The sequence below is a fragment of the Callorhinchus milii genome, unplaced genomic scaffold, assembly GCF_018977255.1.
Source record: "Callorhinchus milii isolate IMCB2004 unplaced genomic scaffold, IMCB_Cmil_1.0 Scaffold32, whole genome shotgun sequence".
Taxonomy (NCBI): Eukaryota; Metazoa; Chordata; class Chondrichthyes; order Chimaeriformes; family Callorhinchidae; genus Callorhinchus; species Callorhinchus milii.
The window spans coordinates 2,236,821-2,258,826 of record NW_024704773.1 but is presented as its reverse complement, the minus strand read 5'-3'; the positions used below and the strand labels follow the sequence as shown (position 1 = coordinate 2,258,826).

At 43.6% G+C, this 22,006-nt stretch overlaps 1 protein-coding gene and 1 non-coding gene across 3 annotated transcripts in view; both read left to right on the top strand.

The window, feature by feature from the left end:
* Positions 1-7,703, top strand: part of cdc42se2 (CDC42 small effector 2) — a 111,781-nt gene extending 104,078 nt beyond the window's left edge. For both annotated transcript variants that reach the window (XM_007892522.2, XM_042345177.1), the window contains exons 4-5: positions 4,799-4,918; positions 5,648-7,703. In XM_007892522.2, coding sequence (XP_007890713.1) covers positions 4,799-4,900 — 102 coding nt within the window. In that variant the 3' untranslated portion in view covers positions 4,901-4,918; positions 5,648-7,703. The remainder of the gene's footprint in view (positions 1-4,798; positions 4,919-5,647) is intronic.
* LOC121851347 lies at positions 3,565-3,694 on the top strand. Its single transcript, XR_006085890.1, has one exon. It is a non-coding gene; the product is annotated as a small nucleolar RNA SNORA71 (small nucleolar RNA).
* Positions 7,704-22,006: the final 14,303 nt, after the last annotated feature.

Below are 22,006 nucleotides of genomic sequence, written 5' to 3'. Positions count from 1 at the left end.
ATGACCCAGCACAAGGTGCAGGGCACTTACAGTCTCAAACAGGCTCTTAGTGGCGAGTGATCAGCCTATTTTTCTATGTGCAACAAGTTCATTCGTGGAACCCGATGAGCGCAGCACGGGAGCAAAGTGAGAGCTCTCTAGCAACTCAGAACTGCTGCTTCCAGCATACAGAACAGGATTCATCTGAAACAGCGGCTTTTTCAAAGTCACTCCGTCCAATTTTTTTAAAAAATATTTCTTTTGAGCTTCCATTGTTCTGCAAGTCAAAGGAGACGTGAATAGTCCTTCCTGAGCCAGCTTAAAGCGAAAAGTTTCCAACTTTATATGCACTGTTCAGTGGTTTTAGTTTCAAGAAACCACTTTATAGAGTTCCATTGGCTTCACAATTGAGTATTGGCAAATTGGCCACGTTTCGTGAAGTGAGTCCTGTTTAATGCGAGACTGATTTGGTCTTAACCCAACTGTTGTTTTATTTAATTGACACCAGTTGTGTTCACAGAATCACAGAATGTACGGCACAGAGGAGGCCACTCAACAAAAACAGCGATTTACATTTATATAGTGCCTACCATGTCGAGAGGACGTCTCAAAGTGCTTCATAGTGTTAATTTGGGACCAGAGCTGGGGAGGGTTGGAAGGATTCAACCAGTTCATTCTGCTGCCAGCTCCTCTAACAAAGTTATAAACTTTAATCCCAATTCACTGCCCTTTTCCTTGCCTCTGTGACGTTCTCCTGCTTGTCCCCTCCATTGCTGCATGTTCTCTGCTCGCCTTTGGCAGCTGAGTCTCCAGCTACTATATTAATAATCCTTGCATTTGATATTAAAGTGGAGTGCTGACTGTCTGACCACATGTTTTTATACTCGATTATTACACCCGGAAAAGCGATCCGCCAATCAACCATTGATATCAAATGCGAGGCTTATTATTATTTACTGCTAGGTAAACAGAGGCATGTGGAGTAAGGAAACTTGCCCACCGTTTCAGCCTGCCGGGAATCAAACCCAGGTTTCTCGCTTGCGAGGTGAGTGCTCCAACCACTCAGCTGCAGGACTCCTGCATTTTCTCTGCTCACCATTGGCAGTCAAATCAGCAGCTGGAGTCCTGTAGCTCAGTGGTTAGAGCACTCGCCTTGCGAGTGAGACACCTGGGTTCAATTCCAGGCAGGGCGAAACTTTGGGCAAGTTTCCTTACTCCATACGCCTAATAATAATCCCTACAAAACAAAACAATAATAAATTGGTCATTTTCAATCCACAACTGTTTGTGAGACACTGCTGTGCGCAATTGGCTGCCGCGTTTCGCCCACAAATATACGGTCAATTCACTTTACAGTCTATTCTGTGAAGCGCTTTGAGACGTCGAGAAGACGTGAAAAGCGCTATATCAAATGCAAGGATTATTATTTTATTATTATTATAAATCGCCAGCCACTATGCCAAGCCCCTCTGGAATTTTCTCCCTCAATTCCTCCACCCTGTCTTCAAAAGCCATCTAAAATTCACATTCTTGGACTAGCCTCGAAAGGGGAGTGGGATGCATGCTGCAACTGAGGTTTCAATAAAATGTAGCAGAGTGCTTTGTGAAATGCCGAGTCAGTCGATCACAAGCACATCAGTGCAGGTCTCACTCACAAGGTGTGTCCTCAATGTAAAAGAAAACAAAACTCATTACATCGTTTTGATCAATAATGAGTGCCACAGGCTTTTATTACTCCAGCTTCGATTTAGACAACACGTTTCGAAATGTTTGACGTGGATTTTCTCTGAAGTGAACTGTGCAGCTGGATGTTACAAGCTGCACGTTAGAGGAAGGAACCGCTAAAGGCATCATAATAATAATAATCCTTGCATTTGATATAGCGCCTTAACACATCATTGGGACGTCTCAAAGTGCTTCACAGAATATACTGTAAAGTGAATTGACTGTATACTTCTGGGGTGAAATGTAGGATGCCAGCCGGCTGGCAGGTTTCCTCAGTGGCTTTGTTGAGAGTTGGGAACAGGAGTAGGTCACTCAGCCCGTTGAGATTACTGTTTATACACGATTAAAAGTTTGCTCACTCACTCCAGCCCCACCGACTGCCACATTCTGTGAAATTTTTATGCAACAGGAGAAATCCTAGCGAGTCGTTTGGCAACAGCGCGCATCATCCAACTTACTGCACTTCATAGCAAGAGGATCTTCACCCCCACAGATGAAGTGTTCTTTATTTTACATTTTGGGGGGGAAAAATAGTAACTAATTGTAGAATAGAACTTAGAATAATGAAACGCAGGCGAGTCAAATGCTGGAGTTTGATCGGGGGAAAGTATAGCTCATATAAATGACACTTGGATAAGTGAGTCAGATTGCTGACCCTGAGGTCATGACTGGACACCCACAAAGCTGCACAGACTCATTCCCAGGACATTTGAGAAATAACAGCTTCTATTTTTTCTGGCTGCAGCACTGGTACACGATGCCCTCTGCTCTTTCCTAAGTGAAGTGGGGCTGACGTGATGGGTTATTAGCACTGGGCCTGCCTGTGGGAAAAAACTGCTGAAGCTCTTCAGAGATGTGACTTTGTATCGTAACAAGGGCTCTGGCCTGCTCCACGTCACCGGCCTGGCCCACCCCACCATCGGTGGTCAGGCTTTCTGCCTCCCTACTCCCACCCTTTGGAACTTCATCCCACCGTCCCTTCGTTTCGCGCCCTCTCTTGCTTCCTTCAAGACACGTCTCAACACCCTCTTCGACCACTCCTTCAGTCACCCTCCTACCCCTACACTCGCTGCCCTCCACCCTTCCTGATCCCAACCCCCGGCTCAGGTCCAAATCCGTGATTGTCCAGCATCTTGGGACATCCTCCGAATGTGAAAGGCATTATACAAAGTGTGTACTATCTGAGCGTGCGCGTGAGTGCAATCGTATGGCATGAGTGCGTGAGCGTGTGTGTGTGCGTTCACGCGACTGTGTGTGTGTTAGTTACCAGCTCACTGACCAGTGGAAATATTCTATTGACCTTTCAAAGTTTTGAACACCTCTATCAGGTCTCTTCTCATCCTTCTCTGTTCTAGTGAAAACAGGCCTGCAGCGTTATGTGAAGTGTGGTTTTACAGATTGGGTTTGCTGTGTAAAACATTGAGTGCTGTCTGAGGCAGGACTTTCTGGTTACAATGACGACATTCTCTGGGGCTTGCAAAAACCAGCAGTGGATCTGAACGGGAAGGCAAAAAGCCCAGTTTCTGTAAACTATTTTCACTATCTTACCTAATTGTAACCATCCCCGCTCCCCTTCCCCCAAGGCTGCCAGATTTGAGTTCATATATTTTTATCATGTGTATAGTGAGTTTTATTTTATGAGAGTCAAAGGTTCAGTCACCCCTCACTGACTCTCTCCGCTGTACCATGACTGATGCCAGGTGCTTAGCTCTATTATTGCCAGTGGAGCCTGTGGTTTTCCACTGGCAGCTAGTGTGCAAAACAGTAGCACCAGAGTGGGGTGACGCACAGTTGGGCACAGCAGCCCACTTATCTCCTCCCCCACCTCACCCCACCCCCTCTCCATCAGTGACATGAATATCCTGCGTTCGAAAATGATTGTGGCATGGTCTGTGGCCGAGTCATTAATATTGCAGGCAGAGTAACGCAAATATGTTTCCCTGTGTTTATTGGAGTGCCTGGCTCCATTAAACCCTGTAACTTTTCAACATGTCATCGCAAATAAAATGAAAAAAAGATGGTTATTATCATTATTATATGGTTTAACATCTAACCAGTGTCACTTCCCTGTCAACACTGCAGTCTCCCTGGCAATCACACTTGAAGCAGGTTTGACACTACCTAATCTGTGCTTATCCCAATTCTGCGTGATAATTCTCACATGTTTCCGTGTTGCTGAGGGAGCTTTGGACTGTGCCCATCTGCGTAAGTGTGGCATATTAATAATAATAATAATAATCGTTGTATTATAACATCTTCGGGAGTCTCAAAGCTCTTCACAGAATATAGTGTAAAGTGAATTAATTGACTGAATATTGTGTGGGTGAAACGCAGCAGTGTCCCACAAACAGTTCTGGATTGAGTGACCAAAACATTTTTAAAATTTATTTTTTGTAAGGGCTTATTACCCCCAGAAAAGCAATCTGCCAATCGACTTAACAACCGAGTTCCTGCTTACTGCTTACTGCTAGGTGTCCTCAGCATTCAGGCCACTTGCTTCTGTTTGGAAGCTGGTCTGATCTGTGCTCGTATGTAAAGCAGGTCTGATTTGCACATACCATGAAGCAAGACTGATACGGGCTGAGCTGTGGTCCCACATGAAGCGGATGTGCTCCATTTGAGCTTTCACTCATTTAAGAGCCAAAAAGTCCCACTTTAAACTCCAGAGGGTTAATGAAACAAACTGAGTCACATGGGGATGCCCAATGAAAGGCTGACATGATTACTCCAGCACACTGCAGAATGCAATGGCTTCATTGCAGCCAGTTTTACTTACTGTTTTAGCTCAACCAATTGCGTGTGTTCAGGATTGCAGCGGACGGAGGTTAATAAAAAATCTGTGGCTTTTGACTTCTGCCGCGTCCAATGAAATGGGGAAGAAAGGCAGTGAGTCACTGTCAGGATCACCCTCGCCAGCTGTGATACTGGCCCGCATCACTGAGCAACAGCCGTGTGAAAATCTCAGCAAGGCGTTTGGTGGTGGGGGAAGGGGAAGGGGGAGTTTCTCGTGTGCCAGTGGGAGCAGCCTAAGGCTTCCGAGCCCGCTCTGAGCAGTGGTTTACATTTGACCTCTCCTGTGTGTGTCCGTCTCCAGGTGAACTCGATTCAGAGCCAAATGCAATCCAAAGGTGGATATGCAGGTCCAGCCTTGCCAGTCAATGTTCAGATGCAGCTCGTGGACACAAAGGCAGGATAACCTTTGAAAATGCCTGTGGTAAGTATTGCCATCTTCTATTGCTAACCAATAAACATTCCGTTGCCCCCCCCACAGTTTTCCTTCCTTTTCCTCCTCCCCCTACCCCCGAACCAGCACACTGATTTTCTGGAGTCCAATATTCATCCACTGCTATATTTTTTGCGTATGAGCCAGGGAGTGAGTGAGACCCGGGGCTGACTGCTTGTCACTAGGGGTATCTCAGCAGATCTTGCTGTCACCCATCCAGAATCCACACCCATACTTACTGATGCTCTTAACCCTCTTGCTGTCTCCCACCCCTTCTCCACTCAACACACACACACACCCACACATCGAGAACCAAGCCATTCAGGGCTCCTTCCTGCTTCCCTCTGTACTCTGTGACAATTCTGTTATTCCAGACAATATTCACGAGTATATTAAAGATTGTTTGACCTGGCAAAGTGAGTTTCGGGATTTGTAAAAGAATTTGCAAGTTGTGAAGCCTACAGATACCAGAATGTATCTTGGTTCAACCAGCTCCAAATCAGTTTGGATACTGATACTGTGACAGAAGTTGGAGACGAGATTAGCTGCTGAGCAGTTATGTTAGGTTGGCCTGAGACACATCTAGGAACCTGCAGGATTCAGTATTTACAAATTCCATTCCAAATCCTGAAAATTGAACCGACTCCGGTGGGATGGTGTGTTTCGCTCTGACCGGATGAATGACGTGCACTAACAGGATTGTACGTTTACTCTTCGCAGATTCCTTTGAATTCATGTTTCCTCCTCTCATCCCTCTTTCGCCTTGGTGACTGCTTCTCTGAGCTCTTCATGATGAGACAGGCCCAACAACTGCTCTCTTGTCCCTGTGGCTGTCCTTCGGCTGGAGTCTCCTGATCTGCTCTGAAGATGTCATTCCCGGGGACGGGTCCTGCCATGCTTTGCGCGGGTCTGGCCTTTGCTGAAGTCATGGACATAGCTTCTTGTATTTTTTAAAAATATAAATAGAATTTTAGCACGTGCGTCATTCCTTCGCAAGTCTGCAAGTGCCGGAACCACGCATTCCCATGAATTCTTCGCCCACTTTTCGTTTCTCTATTTTTTGGGATATCAGCGTTTCTTATTTTCTTCCTTTTTTTAATTTTTGTTTTGGATTTTTTTCATTGTTGTTATTGCTTTTTTCGTTTTAGTCTTTATTATTGATGTCTAAAGGTCTGGAACCTGAAAGCACAATTTACATTATTGCGCTCCCTCTGAGCAAGTCAGCGTGGTAGATGACTGCATGTAATGTAGCTCAGTCCAGTGGCTCACTGACGCCAAAGTATTTGTTACAGCGGAATGATGATACTATTGCTGACCAGTGTCTAGCCAGTGTGCCAGTTTTGCCAACTCCCTGCCTTTTCCTCTCTTCCCTGTCGAATTGTAAATTGGTTTGCCTCACCTTCTTTCACGTCTCGTAGTTCAGTTATCGAGCTGATCTGATCTAACATCCACCGCCCTCTCCCTCTTCACCCGACCAAACTGGCGTTCTGTACGATGGCCTGTGGTAAATGTGCAATTCAGTATACTCCTCTTATATCGCTGGCAACAGAACAGTTACGCCTGACCTTTGAGCATGCATCCAGTCTAGTTACACCTGTAACACTGCGATGCGGTAGTGCTCATCACTCTCTGTACGTCAGCCTTGGTTGTACTGCATCGGTTGCTTTTTTTTGATAAAAATAAGAACCCTAATCCTGGATTTACAGCCTTTGTCCAGTACCTCACTCGGAGTGCTGTTCACATCGAACTCTGTACAGTTTTGTAGATTTTTCTCTCCAGCTCTTTGAGTGAATGTCAGTTTCTTTGTATTTTTATTTGGGGGGAGGGAGGGTAGGTGTGGGTTTTGGGTTAAATCGTGCTTGTCATTGGCAATATCTTGAGCTGTCTGAACAAACACCAGAGAAACTTCTGTTCAACAGGGTGGCTTTCGCTCTCCAACATAAGAAAGCAAAAAAAAAATCTTGCTCAGGTCTCAAAGGGCATATTTTCTCCCATTTCCACTCACATGTCCTGTACTCATATTGCACTGTTTCAGAATGGTGCAAAAGTTGTGCATGGTTTAAGAAATCAAACAAACTGAACAACGTTTGTTTTCAGTAGGATATCACGTTGGCTTAACTCAAGACGTACTCCATCAAATGTGATTCATGTGATATTTTAAGTAGTGTTAGAGCTTGTATTTTAGTGTATCATTGTTATTGGAGCCTAGAATAATTCCCCTTCACCCCCTTTCCTTCTCTATCCCACCCTCCCACCCCCAGTACTGAACTGCAGGAATCCGTGATACAAAATCCATAAAAGCTTCTGGCAAAGATAGGGAATGTTATTATGTGGAGCGGTGCAGTACAAATTGTAATGGAACATCTGACACCAAGATATAAAGTATTTTTTGAAGTATGAATGAGTATGGTAATAATTACTTGAAAGATTAGCTGAGTTGTGGCTTGCCGGCCTTTGGTGTATGTTGTTATGACTGATTTGAATGCATCCTGGTCCTCTAAACTCTCTGTGGTAAATGTTATGTAAAGGGGTGTGTAATTTATCATCACTTAGTGCTGCCATAGCAAGCCATTAATTGAAATGTAATTTATCATTCAGATGCAGGCAAAGGATTTTGTCAGCTGACTAACTGAAGATATGTTTTAGCATATTTTTATAATGCATACACTTTTGTACATGGTCTTCATTCCCGAGTAAAATCAGTTTAGTCCATAATGGCTTATAGTTTTAAAGTGACTTCAAAAGATTAAAATAAAGGTTGTCATTTGCTCTTGCACCTTTCTTGTGCTTTCTGTTCGGTTAGACACAACAGCTCGTAATTATATAGCGTCTCAGAATCCGCACTGAACAGTAATTATAATAATAATCCTTGCATTTGATATAATGTTGAGACATCTCAAAGCGCTTCATGGAATATATTATAAAGTGGATTGATTGTGTATTTCATGGGTGAAATGTGGTATTCAGTAGCACACAATGTCAGGTTTGGATCACAAGAGATATGATTCCTTATCCAAAATGGGCCACTTTTCATTTGTGAGCCTGGACCTTTGAATGTTTACAGACTATTCAACTGTTGGGCGATCCTCATGCAAAGTCCACTTACATAGCATGAGGCACTGGATGGACATAGAGATCACAAAATCCATTATTTTCATCGCTTTCATCATTTTCATCGCTGAGGCCAACTGGCACCTCGACTGAATCCAGGCGAGCTCAGAGCAGAACAGGTTGGTGGCTATCCAGGCATGTCGTGGTTCCACACTGGGCTGTGGCTTCGTTGAGCCTTTGAAAGAGAGAGCGAGCACGTGGAACACATTTTACATTGAACCTTCTGTGGCTGCACAAGTGATCAGATAACATTTGAATGTTTCTAATCAAATCTTTAAATCAATCTTTAAACTATGTTTGATGATGTCTACTGCACATTCTTACTGGTGATTAGTGAACTTAACCCCCCCCACCAACCCATGTTGGTATTGGGGTATCAAGACACCCTGTAGACTCTTAAAATTACCCCCTAAAATAAATTATACAAGCTATAGACTGTGTCCATATTAACTTTCTCTTTTAACCCATTCCAAGAAATGTAATTAATCCTAACGTTAATTTTTAAATTGGTGTTTTAATTATACAAAATACAGAATGACTAGATATTAATATTCTTTTCTAACCATTTCCAAAGTGTTATCAAATTTTAAGTGGGAGTATTAAAGAATTCTGGTACCCTAATAAACAAACCAGAATTATTCGTGAAATTGATTAGGCAAAATGTACAATTACTATCGTAAAATTCTCTTAAACTGCTCCAAAGAATTGTTATTAATTTTCTAATCCTTTTGGTTTGGAATACATTGTGTTGTTAGCCTGGTAGCATTCTCACCTCCAGGTCAGAGGGTTGTGGGTTCAGCTCCAAGGGACTTGGAACTCTTAGGTTGACATGCCAATATTAATAATAATTATCCTTGCATTTGAGGTAGCACCTTATCAAGAGCTTTGATAAGTGCTTCACAGAATATACTGTAAAGTAAATTCATTATATTTTGTGGGCAAAACACAGCAGCCAATTGTGCACAGCAGTATCCCACATACAGTCGTGGAGTGAGTGACCAAATTTGTTGACCTGTTAATTATATAATTGACCAATTCAAATCATTTGAATATTGAATAATTCACAGTAGCTCTAATTCACGCTGTACATAATACAAATATGCTTACACATAATACACAGATGTTTACACATAGACTCATTCCAAAAAACAATAAGAACCAGAACAAAATAGACTGCTGAGTGCATAACACCCTGAAAATCTAACCCTTAGTCCTTAAATGGAATTCGAAGCATGGTGCTTGACAAACTTGTGCAACCTAGCTTGAAGCCTATGACCTCTATTAGAGATCAAACTGCTTTATAGCCTTTATCCAGGAGAGTCACTGAGTTTAATGCTCATTTGATATGAGGTTACGGCTGTCTTTTGCTTTCACCCCAGACTCTTAAATACATTTGACTTGGAATTTGCCATTGCTAGTTTAGACAAGGGCAATCCGATCAAAAAAATAAGTTAGATATGTGTGCTAATAATACACAGGAGGCTGAAATGAAAACTGTCATTTTTTTAATATATAAAAATCTAGGGAGCATCATTTAACTATGAACATGATGTGTTTCACACAAAACAAAGGCATCTTATAGAAAGCATAGGCTTGAAATTCCTTTCTGAATATGAGGTAAAATAAGATGGCTGATTTAATTTGGGGAATTAAGGGGAAAGCGAACATTAATTATACACCCTAAATTCCTGTGAGTTTTGGGTGCCTATCTTTTGGAGATATGGTGGTCCACTACAAAACACTTAAAAGGTCTTAGTTCTGCACGAGGTTAGGAAATGTTGTTTATAATTTAGAACTTGTCTTTTTCCCTCCAACAACAGTGTGTACATAAAAAAATACATATATACAGCTCTGTGGAAGACTTCCTGCTTCGTTTTCCTTGGCTACCTTCTATAAATGAAAATAACTCCTTCCAGTAGCTGGAAGTATGTAATAAAATAATAATCTGCATTTATATGACGCCTGTAACATTTCAAAGCACTTCACAACATTTCTGTCATTGTTTATTTGTTTATTAGATACATGCAATAATATGCATACTTCAATGTTCCACAAATAGCCATGAAGTAAATGACCAATTTATCTGGAGGATTGTTGGCAAGGGCACCGTGAGAAACTCCTTTGATTTATATATATATATATTATATAGTGCCATGGGATCTTTAACGGCCATCAGAACAGTGAGACAGGACCTTAGTTTAACTTCTCTACCAAAGGATGGCACCTCCAACAATGCTGCAATTCTCCTAGGCACTGCACTGTCAGCCCAGCGCGAGCAAATAAAATCTTGATATGGTGCTTCAACCCACAACCTTCTGACCCAGCCTGGTTACCAACTGAGCCAGCTTGACCCCTAAACCTGGCTCCAGGTTACCAATATATGTGATACTAGCAATATGTGTAATACCAACGTATGTGGTACTACTGGAAAGGATTTTGGAATTGACTTTGGTGAAGAAATACAGTAAATCCGATCCCATCATTTCATTCCCCTCACCCATAACCCCATGTTTCTGTTCATCGTTCCTTGTAGATTTTGAGATCTACTTTTTTTTTAACTCTTCCCCTTAGGACATGATTGGAACTGATTTGCCTGCAATTCAGCTACAATAGCCTCTAAAATAAAGAGATTGTATTAGCAACATGTACTATCAGTAGTTAATCAGCTTATTTTTGCACTTTTCACAACTCAACTTTGTTTGGGGTTCAAGCTCCACATCAGGAACACAACTGAAATTCTGCGTACTAAGTTACTGATGCTTCTTCCTACAAATGCACTATCACTACACTTTATACCAATTAACTATCAAGCATGTTGAGTTATTTGACATTGTAGTTATTGTATCAAGGGTGAGGATTATCATGATGTTGTTTGCACTCAATCCCTAACCGCTGCCTTGGAGTCCCAATCCCTAACCGCTACCTTGGAGTCCTCTGAACTCCTCTCCCTCTGGCCTTCAACCCTCACCGACCCCTCTTCTGCTCTCTCCCTCCTCCACAACACCCTCTCCTCCACACTTGACACTCTTGCCCCTATCACCTCCCATACTGTCTTCTACTCTCGCTCCTCCCCCTGGTTCACCACCCACCTCCGCTCACTGAAGAGCCAGGTGCGGGCCGCTGAACGCACCTGGGTCAAATCTGGCCTAACGGTCCACCGACAAATCTGGCTGGACTTCCTCAAAATCTACCGCTCCACTCTAGCCTTGGCCAAATCGTCCTTTTACTCCAGGATAATCCTGGAGGCGAAGGACAACCCCAGGCTACTGTTCTCTACCACATCCCAACTCCTCCGTCCGCCCCGCCACCCCGCGCAGGTCATCTCCTCCAACCTTCACTGCGAGGAGATGTTGGATTTCCTTGAATCCAAGATCAAGGGAATCCGCTCCGCGGTCACTTCCCCTCCAACATCCACCCACCACCCACCCCTTCCCTACCACACTCCGACTCCTACCCATCCTCCCCTACACACCTTCGTACCCGTTTCCCCATCCTCTGTCACCAAACTCATCCTCACCCTGAAACCTACCATCTGCTCCCTTGACCCCATCCCCACTTCACTCCTTATCTCCCAGCTCCACCTCCTTGCCCCACATATCACAGACATCGTCAACCTGTCCCTCTCCTCTGGCTCTATTCCCATTCCCTTAAAAACTGCCACCATCACTCCCACCTTAAAAAAAAACCTCCCTTGATGCGTCGCAGCTATCAAGCTACCGGCCCATCTCCAACCTCCCCTTCTCAGCGCCTTGGGACGTCCTCCTGACGTGAAAGGCGCTCTATAAATGGAATCTTGTTGTTGTTGTTGTTGTTCCTATCTAAGGTCCTGGGACGAGTTGTCGCCTCCCAACTGCGCTCTTTCCTCTCCAACCATTCACTATTCGAACCCCTTCAATCGGGTTTCCGTGCTGCCCATAGCACAGAAACTGCCCTGGTCAAGGTCACCAATGACATCCTGACCATCTGTGACCAGGGCTCCCTCTGCCTCCTCGTCCTCCTCGACCTATCGGCAGCATTCGATACGGTCGACCATGCTATCCTCCTCCACCGCTTGTCCTCCCACCTAAACCTTCAAGGCCCTGTCCTTGAGTGGTTTAGGTCGGACCTCTCCCACCGTCTTCACTTTGTCTCCACAAATGGCTTCTCCTCCACCCCTCGCACTGTCTCGTGCGGTGTCCCTCAAGGCTCTGTCCTCGGTCCCCTCCTCTTCACCCTCTACATGCTCCCCCTTGGTGACATCATCCGCAGATATGGGGTTAACTTCCACATGTATGCGGATGACACCCAACTCTACCTTTCCTCCTCTACCCTCAACTCCACGACCACCGATGTCCTGACAGTCTGCCTGTCCGACATCGAGTGCTGGACGAGAGACAACTTTCTTCAGCTCAACGTGTGCAAAACTGAGGCCCTCCTGATTGGCTCACGTCAGCGCCTCCGCACCTCAGGCGCTGACACCATCAGCATCCAAGGCTGCACTCTCCACCTCTCAAAGCAGTCAGGAACCTCGGGGTTCTGTTCGACCCTGAGCTGTCCTTTCTCCCTCATATCTGCGCCACAACTGGCACCGCCTTCCATCACCTCCGGAATGTCGCCAGACTACGGCACTACCTCACCCCTCACGCTGCTGAAACTCTGGTCCACGCCTTTATCACCTCAAGGCTGGACTATGGGAACTCTCTCCTCGCCGGCCTTCCCGGCCCCTCCCTCCACAAGCTGCAGGTTATTCAGAACTCTGCAGCTCGTGTACTGTCCCGCACCAGGACCACATCACTCCCACCCTCGCTCGCCTCCACTGGCTCCCCATCCCCCAGAGGATCGAATTCAAGATCCTCACCCTCACCTACAAGGCCATTCACGGCCTTGCTCCCTCCTACCTCTCCGACCTACTATCCCCCTACCTACCTGCCCGTACCCTCCGTTCCTCTGGCTCCGGTCTGCTCCACGTCCCCCGCCCCAACCGCCCTACCATCGGTGGCCGGGCCTTCAGCCTCTCAGCCCCGAGGCTCTGGAACTCTATCCCCCAGTGCCTTCGCCTTGTCTCCTCCCTTTCCTCCTTCAAGGCCGGTCTCAAGACCTTTCTCTTTGACCGTGCCTTCAGCTCCCCTCTTGACTCTCTACCCCTCCTCGCTCCCTCCCTTCCCTCCCCTCACCCTGACCATTTCCCCCCTGCTCGGGTCCTGACCCAACTGTACAGCGCCTTGGGACGTCCTCCCGACGTGAAAGGCGCTCAATAAATGGAATCTTGTTGTTGTTGTTGTTGCACCCTCACCTCTGAGACAGAAAATTGCGGGTTCAAACCCCATGCCACGTCCAGGAACTCATGTAGTCTAAGCTGAAGTTTCAGTGCAGTGCTGGGGTGGCAAAGGTGCTGTTCTTTATATTAGATCTTAAACTGAGGTCCCATCTGCCTCAGATAAAGATCCCACAACACTACAGTATTTGAAGAGAAGGGAGTTTATCCTGGTGTCCTGGCCAGCAATCCCCCAAATAAAATTGGTCACTCACTCCGGCTAAGGTTTCACTCTATTCCTCTGAAATGATAGAGTAATGTTGCATGCAAAGTGACATTTTGAAAGCTTGCATAAACTTTGCGCTATAAAAACTTACTCAGTTAAATGGATGTTTGAGGGACATTGTGTAAAAATTATTCAGTTAAAAAACAATTTGTTCACTTAAAATACTGAGAATAAAATTTTCTTAAATAGACAAAATCAAAGTTTTCCAAGTGGTGTAAAATTCACCACTTGTAGAATGCTAATTCCCTATGTAGCTAAGCTCTTGTTTCTAAAGACTTAACACTACTTTCTGACTATGATTTCACTCTTATTTCCCTGAAATGATAAAGTCATGTTGCATGCAAAGTGACGGTTTGAAAGCTTGCGTAGACTTTGTTCTATAAAAACTTGCTCAGTTAAATACTCCGTAGGGATCCAATTTGATTCCACTCTGATCTGCCACATTAGTAATAAGTGAATCACATTTCCAGTTTGTTGAATCTTATTGAAATCAAATATTGTGGAACTTGTCATCAAAGAACACCCTGGAGTCAGGTGAGGTTAACAATCCTGTGCAGCCAAACTGCTCCCGGGATTAGTTATGAAGTGTTCGTACAATTTCATGAGCTGACACATGGTACTGTATTTCCTGAAAGTTACTTGTATATTTTCAGAGCAGTACTGAGGTAACAAAAAGGGCAAACTTGCATTGAGATTTGAGAAATATTCACAAGCACTTATTTGAGTCGTCGTTGGTCAGGTCTGAGAATTCAGTTTGGGGCTAGCAATTTCCAAGAGTTTCCAAACAAAGTGCAAACAAATTCTGGGGACAAAGTGAGACATGGGGATGTGAGGCTTTGAGGCCTCTTTCATAAAATTGGTGTTTTTCGGTACTTCCCACCATTTTTACTAATATTGCAAATTAGACCCCAAATTATTTTCAGTTTATAAAACTCAGTGATTTAGGTTGCTACTTTTTCTGACTTAGGGTGAGTTGTAGAAGCAAATATTTAACTGGTGTCCTAAACAATAATCCCACATTAAAGTTGGTCACTAACTCCATGGCTGTATGTGGAACATTGCTGTGCGCAAATTGGCTGCTAAAGTCTGCTTACCATGAATTTACACAACTACACACTGCCTTCCACTGAAGCCATTCAGAACATCATAAATACATGACTGGATAAATGTTCTGGTAAGTACAAGGTATGACCTTACTACCTCTCTCTGGTTTCTTCAGCTGCCTTACAGCCTACAGGACAGGTTAACAATATCCAAATTCCTGACTGATAAATTCCGGTTGTCTGGGAAGCAGAGCTGCACCTGCAGAAGAGTTTCATCGGTCATCAAGTCCATCGGTGAGCTGACTGCCAATGCAACCATTTCACACGAGGAATGGGAAAAGGCCGTCACAGACACTGGTTCTGATGAGAGGGACCCAATGCTCTTCAAATAGTTACTATAGAGGTTTGGATGAAGAAGGTTCCTTGGCCCATTTCATCTCATCATGTGGTCAGTGTGAGATCTTTGAGCTATTCTAGTCTCTCTTCAGCTCTATTCAGGCGTGCAAGCATGGCTCAGTGGTAGAACTTTTGCCTCTAAGTCTGAAGGTCGTTGGTTCAAATCCCACATCAGCTCTTGAATTTAGATTCTAAGAATTGACACTCCAATACCGTGCTGGTGGTATATTGCCTTGTCGGAGGTGCCATCCTTCAGATGATACATTAAACCGAGGTCCTGTCTTCCTGTTCAGGTGGACATTAAAAATCTCATGGCACTATTCGAAAAGAGAAGGGAGTTTTTCCCGATGTCCTGGTCAACAATCCCTGAAACAAACTTGGTCACTCACTGCATAGCTGTTTGTGGGACTCTTACTGTTCAAATGGGCTGCCCCATTTGCCTATAAATACAGTTACTTCATTTCACAGTAAACCCTATGAAGCGCTTTGAGATGTCCTTCCGATGTGATAAGACTCTACCAAATGCAAGGATTATTATAATTATTATTCATCCCTATTCCAAATCCACCAAGAACTGAGGATCTGGCCATTCCTCTTGTTCATTAGGACTCTTCTGACACCACTAGTTGTTGCTCTGGCTTATGTAAGAACACAATACTTCAGGGTAACTCAGTGAGGTGATATTTTCAACATTTCATAACAGATTCTATGCAATAATTATCTGTTGAACAGATTCAATTCTCTAAAGTGTGCTGACTCTATATTTGTGGGCATTTTGCCCACAAGTATATACAGTCAATTCATTTTACAGTATATTCTGTGAACTGCTTTGAGACTTCTAGAAGATGTGAAAAGCACTATATCAAATGCAAGGATTATTATTATATTATATTATTTGCAGGCATATGTGCCAGCCAATTGGTAAACAGTGATGTCTCACGAACAACTATGAAGTGAATGATGAATTTTATCAGGGGGATTGTTGGACAGGATGCCAGAAGATATTCCCTTCTCTTAGCGCCATGGGATGTTTTATAAAGTTGCACACATTAATATTTCACAAATAGCCATTAAGTGAATAACCAATATATCTGGAGGATTGTTATTTGGATTACTCGGAGAAATTCTTCTCTTTGTCAAATAATATTACTAGATCTTTAATGTCTAGCTGAATGGGTAGCTGGGACCTTGTTTTAACATCTCATCTGAAGCACTGCACTTCCAACAATAATATATTATTATTATTATTGTTATTATTATTATTATAATCCAGTGTGCCCCCGGCACTGCATTGGAGTATCAGCCTAGACTGTGAATTCAAACTCTCAATATAGGTCCTGAACCTTCTGACTCAGAGGTGAAAGTTCTACCAACTCAGCCACACTGACACCCATGTATTCAAGTGGCACACATTCGGGAGACTTGGCACACATTCGGGAGATTCAAATACTTCTGGTAGTTAGTTAAGACAGAACTGTTTGCATCTGGGAACAATGCCAATTGCTGGTAGTTTGCTCAAGGACAGGCACAAGCTAGAATTGATAATGCTCAGTGTGTTTCTTTCATCTTCTTTGATTCAAAGAATACACAAAAAATCAATGGAAAATGCAATGGTATGTCTGGTATCCCTGTGTTGGTCCTGAAAGTTGTGTTTATCTGAATTCTTTATGCTGAGCTGTGTATTTCCTATCTCCCTGCTATACAGAAGGCCCTTCTTGTCTTTATTATCAGTTCAATACAGGAATACTGCGGACCCATCTGGCTCAGGAACCGGACTAACAAGAGCGCCAGAGCTGGGTTGATTCTGATATTCCATTGCCAAACTTTCTCTATATTGAACAACTTAACTTCTGCAAGGAATTCTTCTGCCAACAAAATATACAAAGCAAAATTAAAATTTTAATCTGATATTCTACCAAGAAACTGGATTCACTGCCTTGAATAATTATTTACATTTCTGAATATTTTCCTGTGTTTGCTAACTTTAGCCTTGAAGACAGGTTTTATTGGAATCAACGTTGTGGCAATTGCAACTTGATTCTTTTGAAAAAATAACTATGCGCTGCTTTATGAAAACAGCTTGGGAATAAATCTAAACTTGCTTTTTTCCAAACTCAGAAATCCTACTAACATCTTATTATAGGGAGAAAAACTGAAAATGTAAGCAATTTCTTTGGTCAGCCATATGCCTGACACATGCAAAAGCCTATCATCATGTGTAATAGCATCCAAACCAAACAGAGATCCATGTGTATATGTCACCTATGCATGAAAATGTCCCTGTCTCTGGAATGAAATGCACACTCCCTCCTTTGAGGGATGCAACCTGCTTACCGAGTTCCAGAGAATATTAGGCAGGAGCTGCCAACAGCCAGGGCTTGGGGACCTCACAATATGTGTTGGTGTACTGCTGAAGTTTAACCAGCTAAAATCCCATCATTTGCCATTGAGAGCACTGCCTGGCAAACTTCCCCCTGCTTGTCTAGTTTGGACCATCTGTGAAATGCTTTGGCTTGCAGGGTTAATGGGAGCCAAGCGGGAGGATTCCCTGCCCCCAGTGCTGGTCTGCCTCTCCAAGTCCTGCTGCTGAACTAGCTTGGCTGAGCTGTCACCAGCAGTGCCCTGGAATACTGTGGACCTGCCTCACCTTGGAGCCAGCTCAGCTCCCTCCCCCCCAAGTAGGACAGTCAAATTGAGGAATAGAGGTAACGTTGCTTCATAACCAGTTTTAACCTATTTGCAGAAAGTGAGTTTGGGATCCAAGGACACATGAGAAATGGGAAATCAAAGATCATACTCATTCTCAGTGAGATTAAGAGCTGGCATGATTTCCACCAAAGATTTTTTTAAAAAAATAACTGTTGTCTGTGAGAAGAGCAACAACAACTTACATTTATATGTAAATTTATATGTAAGAACTAGTCTAAAAGAAGCATTATGCCTATGTGATTCTTTTTGTTCAGTTATTCTTTAATACTTTTCGATTTTACAATGGGTTGATTTAACACTTCCTCTTTCAATTACAGTGTTGCAAAAGTTTAAATCCAATATCATAGCAGCTTCTGCACAAAACGGCAAAACATTGAGATAAAATAATGCTCTTGGATTTCTGCTTTGCAGTGCATCAGACTATGCTAGCAAGGCATCAAGGTTACGATATGATAAAGCCAAAAGCCTTGAAACTAGTCTAACATCACGGTGATGCCATAATACTGCAATAATAGCATTCTTTTAAGCAACAGACTTGAAGCGACTAGGGCTCCACACATCAACAAAAATTATTTTCTTCAGCCTTTATCGTCCATATTCAACAATAATCCAAACTTTTATATAGCACTTTTCACATTGCGAGGACATCTCAAATGGCTTAACACAACTCACTGAAGCCAGAGGTGGAGGGTAGCTGTGGGAGAGTGGGGCAGGGAAGGAGGGGAAGGTGGCCAAAATGTGGTCAAAGAGATAGGCCTTTAGATGGGTTTTGAAGGTGGTGACAAAGATGACAAGTGGAAGCAATCTCAGAATGAAGTTTTAGATAGCGTGGGCAGAATGGTTGAAAACTTGCCCACAAATGGTAGTGTGGGATGAGCAGGGGAAGTGAAGCAGACCTCCTTGCTGTCCTCCCCTCCACTACCAACCATAAAATCCAGATTATTCAAAACTCTGCCACCCACATTCTCACCCGCACCAAACTCCGCACCCCAGTCCTCGCCAGACTGCACTGGCTGCCTGTCCCAGAGAGGATTGATTTCAAGATCCTCACCTTTGTCTTCAAGTCACTCCACTCCTCTGCACCCCTCTACCTCTTTGACTTCCTCTCTCCTCAAACCAGGGCTCGTTGCCTTCGTTCCTCTGGGTCTGGCCTCCTCCTTGTCCCCCAAGTCCTTCACTCCACCCTCGGTGGCCGTGCCTTCAGTCACTATGCCCCAAGGCTCCGGAACTCCCTTCCTCACTCCTTCCGCCTCGACCCTTCTCTTCCTATTTTCAGGTCTCTGCTGAAGACCTTTCTTTTCGACCGCGCCATTGGTCACCTTCCCCTCTCCCTGACTCGGCCCCGGGATCCATTACTGTAAAGTGCTCTGAGACGCCATCCAGCGTGGAGGGCGCTGTATAAATCCAAATTATTGTTGTTGTTTACTCAAGAGGTCACAGAGGGAGAGTGGGTTGAAGCCGTGGAGGTATTTAAAAGTGAATGCAACAATTTCAAATTTGATCCACTGGGGGATGGAGAGCCAGTGCAGCTGAATGAGGTTTGGGATGGGCCAAAGGAACCTGGAGTGAGAGAGTACATGAACTGAAGAGTTCTAAGGCTTGTACAGAGAGGAGCTGGGGAATCTGGTGAGGAAAGCATTGGAATGATCGAGCCTGGAAGTGATGAAGACATGGTTGAAGGGGGTCTCAGCAACCGAGAGCAGAGCTAGCGATAGGGGCAGATGATGTTGTGGGTGTGAGGAAAGTCAAAGTGAATGAGAACCTGGATGTAAGGTTTGAAGGACAGTCTGATGGTCGAACAAGACACCAAGGTTCTGCACCAGTTGCATGAAGAGTAGTGAGCATCTCCGCAGGTTGATGTGGTCAGCACCTGAAGTGACTAGGTGGTACACCACTCTGTAACACTGAGCAATCAATATAATAATAATCCTTGCATTTGATATAGCGCTTTTCATGTTGGGAGGGCATCCCAAAGCGCTTCACAGAACACACTGTAAAGTGAATTGACTGTATATTTGTGGGCGAACGCGGCAGCCAATTGCGCACAGCAATGTCCCACAAACAGTCATGGATTGAAAATGACCAATTTATTATTGTTTTGGTTTTGGAGGGATTATTATTAGGCGTGTGGAGTAAGGAAACTTGCCCAAGGTTTCGCCCTGTGCCTGGAATTGAACTCAGGTCTCTCGCTTGCAAAGCGAGTGCTCTAACCACTGAGCTACAGGACTCCACATTGGTTATGTTCAAAATATATTGGTTATGTCCATCTTGGGGGATACAAAACATCCAAAAGGCAGAGTACAGTGTAGAAAATACATAAGGAATTAAAGATATGTTGTGGGCAAACACATAGCATGGTTCTTATCCAGCAAGAGCCACCCCACCCATTGAGCTTTGGCTTTTAGGGTTGAAAACATGTTAACAATTCCAAACCTACCTTGAATTGCTATAGACATGCTTTGTGTTTTGCCAGACATGTTTCCTTGGAGCCACGGAGATTCCGATTACAACCACCAGAGGATGTTGTTTGGACATGGTATGCATTTTATTGACCTTAAAAGAGTAAAGGACTGTGTGGACCCACCATGTTTTTAAAGCGTTCAAAGCCTTCCATTCTCAGGACCAGTGGTCAACCAACATAATAATGATTTTATAAGTAAGTGAAATCAACTGGTTACCATTTAAATAAGCCTTGTATGTTGTATGTACCATATGCCCACAAAACACATCATCACTGCATTTTAAGATATATCCTGTGACGTGCTTTTGAAACATCCTTCTGACATGAAAGCGCTACATCAAATGTAAGGATTATTATTATTATTATTGTTATTATTACCTGTTGTTGCCCATTGTGTATTCACCATTGGTGGAGGGGAGGGGACGAGGCGCTTTGATGAAGTGATAAGGTGCTATATCATATATTCCTTCACACAAAGATGTGAAGATGTGGAATGCTCTGTCCAGAAAGCTATGGCGGTGGAATGAATAGGGATACATACAAGAGAGATAGACAGATACTAGATAGTAGAGATATAAAGGGACATGGCAAAAGAGTAGATCATTTGGATTAATAGATTTACCAAGATCTAATAAACTAGTGGAACAGGCTTGATGGGGTGACTGGCCTCCTTCTGTTCCTGTTTTTTATGTTCCTACAATAAATCCTTTTAGATACAAATTAGTTATTGCATTCCACTGTGATTCAATTATTGTTTTTGTAGTATAATAACATCATTGTGGAGTCCTCTAGCTCAGTGATTAGAGCACTTGCCTCGTAAGTGAGAGACCTGGGTTCGATTCCCGGCAGGGCAAAATGTTGGGCAAGTCTCCTTACTCCACACACCTCTGTTTACCTAGCAGTAAGTAGGAACCCGGTTGTTAGTTGAATAGCAGATCGCTTTTCCTGGGATAATAATCCTTCAGCAACAAAAAAAATAGTAATTTGGTTATTTTCAATCCATGACTCTTTGTGGGACACTGCTGTGTGCAATTGGCTGCCGCGTTTCGCCCACACGTCAATTCATTTTACAGTATGTTCTGTGAAGCGCTTTGAGACATCGAGAAGACGTGAAAAGCGCAATATCAAATGCAAGGATTATTATTATTAACTCGCATTTCTTCACGTGCACTGGTCAGACAGGCAATGTTTTACTAAATAAAATACTCAGTGTAAAGCTGTCAGCTCTGCCTTATGGACATCAGCATAGAGAAAACGGGTGGAGGGGTTGTGGGGGGTGGCACATGGGAGATCTGCCTCAGTGCATCCAAGTAATTCCCATTCCATATTTTAGGAATTTCTAAATTTAAACCGCATGTTGGACCCCACTGATTACATTGTGATAAATCAGCTTCGGAAAACTATGAAACTAAGCTCGCTGGCTGTTGCACTGGAATGCCTCTGGAGCAGCAATGTAGCAATTCTGCCCATTCTCATCGGATCATTTAGCTGTTAAACGTTCCTTGGCAGTCTCCTCTCTATCTGGGCTCTGTGTCAATGCATCTATGTTCAACAGCAAATTTTAATGTGCCATGATTCCAAAAAGATTGTCTGCACAATTTGCAGCATTTCATTATTCAGTCAAACATTACCTGCATATCTGTAACCTTTATTTTAATTTGGTGGTTAATACTCCTTTGACGGTCTAGTGTGTAAAGACAGCACCTGGTGCAGCATTAAGCCTTACAAACAGAAAATAGCCATTCAAATCTGTGTTGAGTTATCTGATTTTAGTCAAGGAAGGAGTTGGCATGGTAATAATAATAATAATCCTTGAATTTGATATAGCGCCTTATTATGT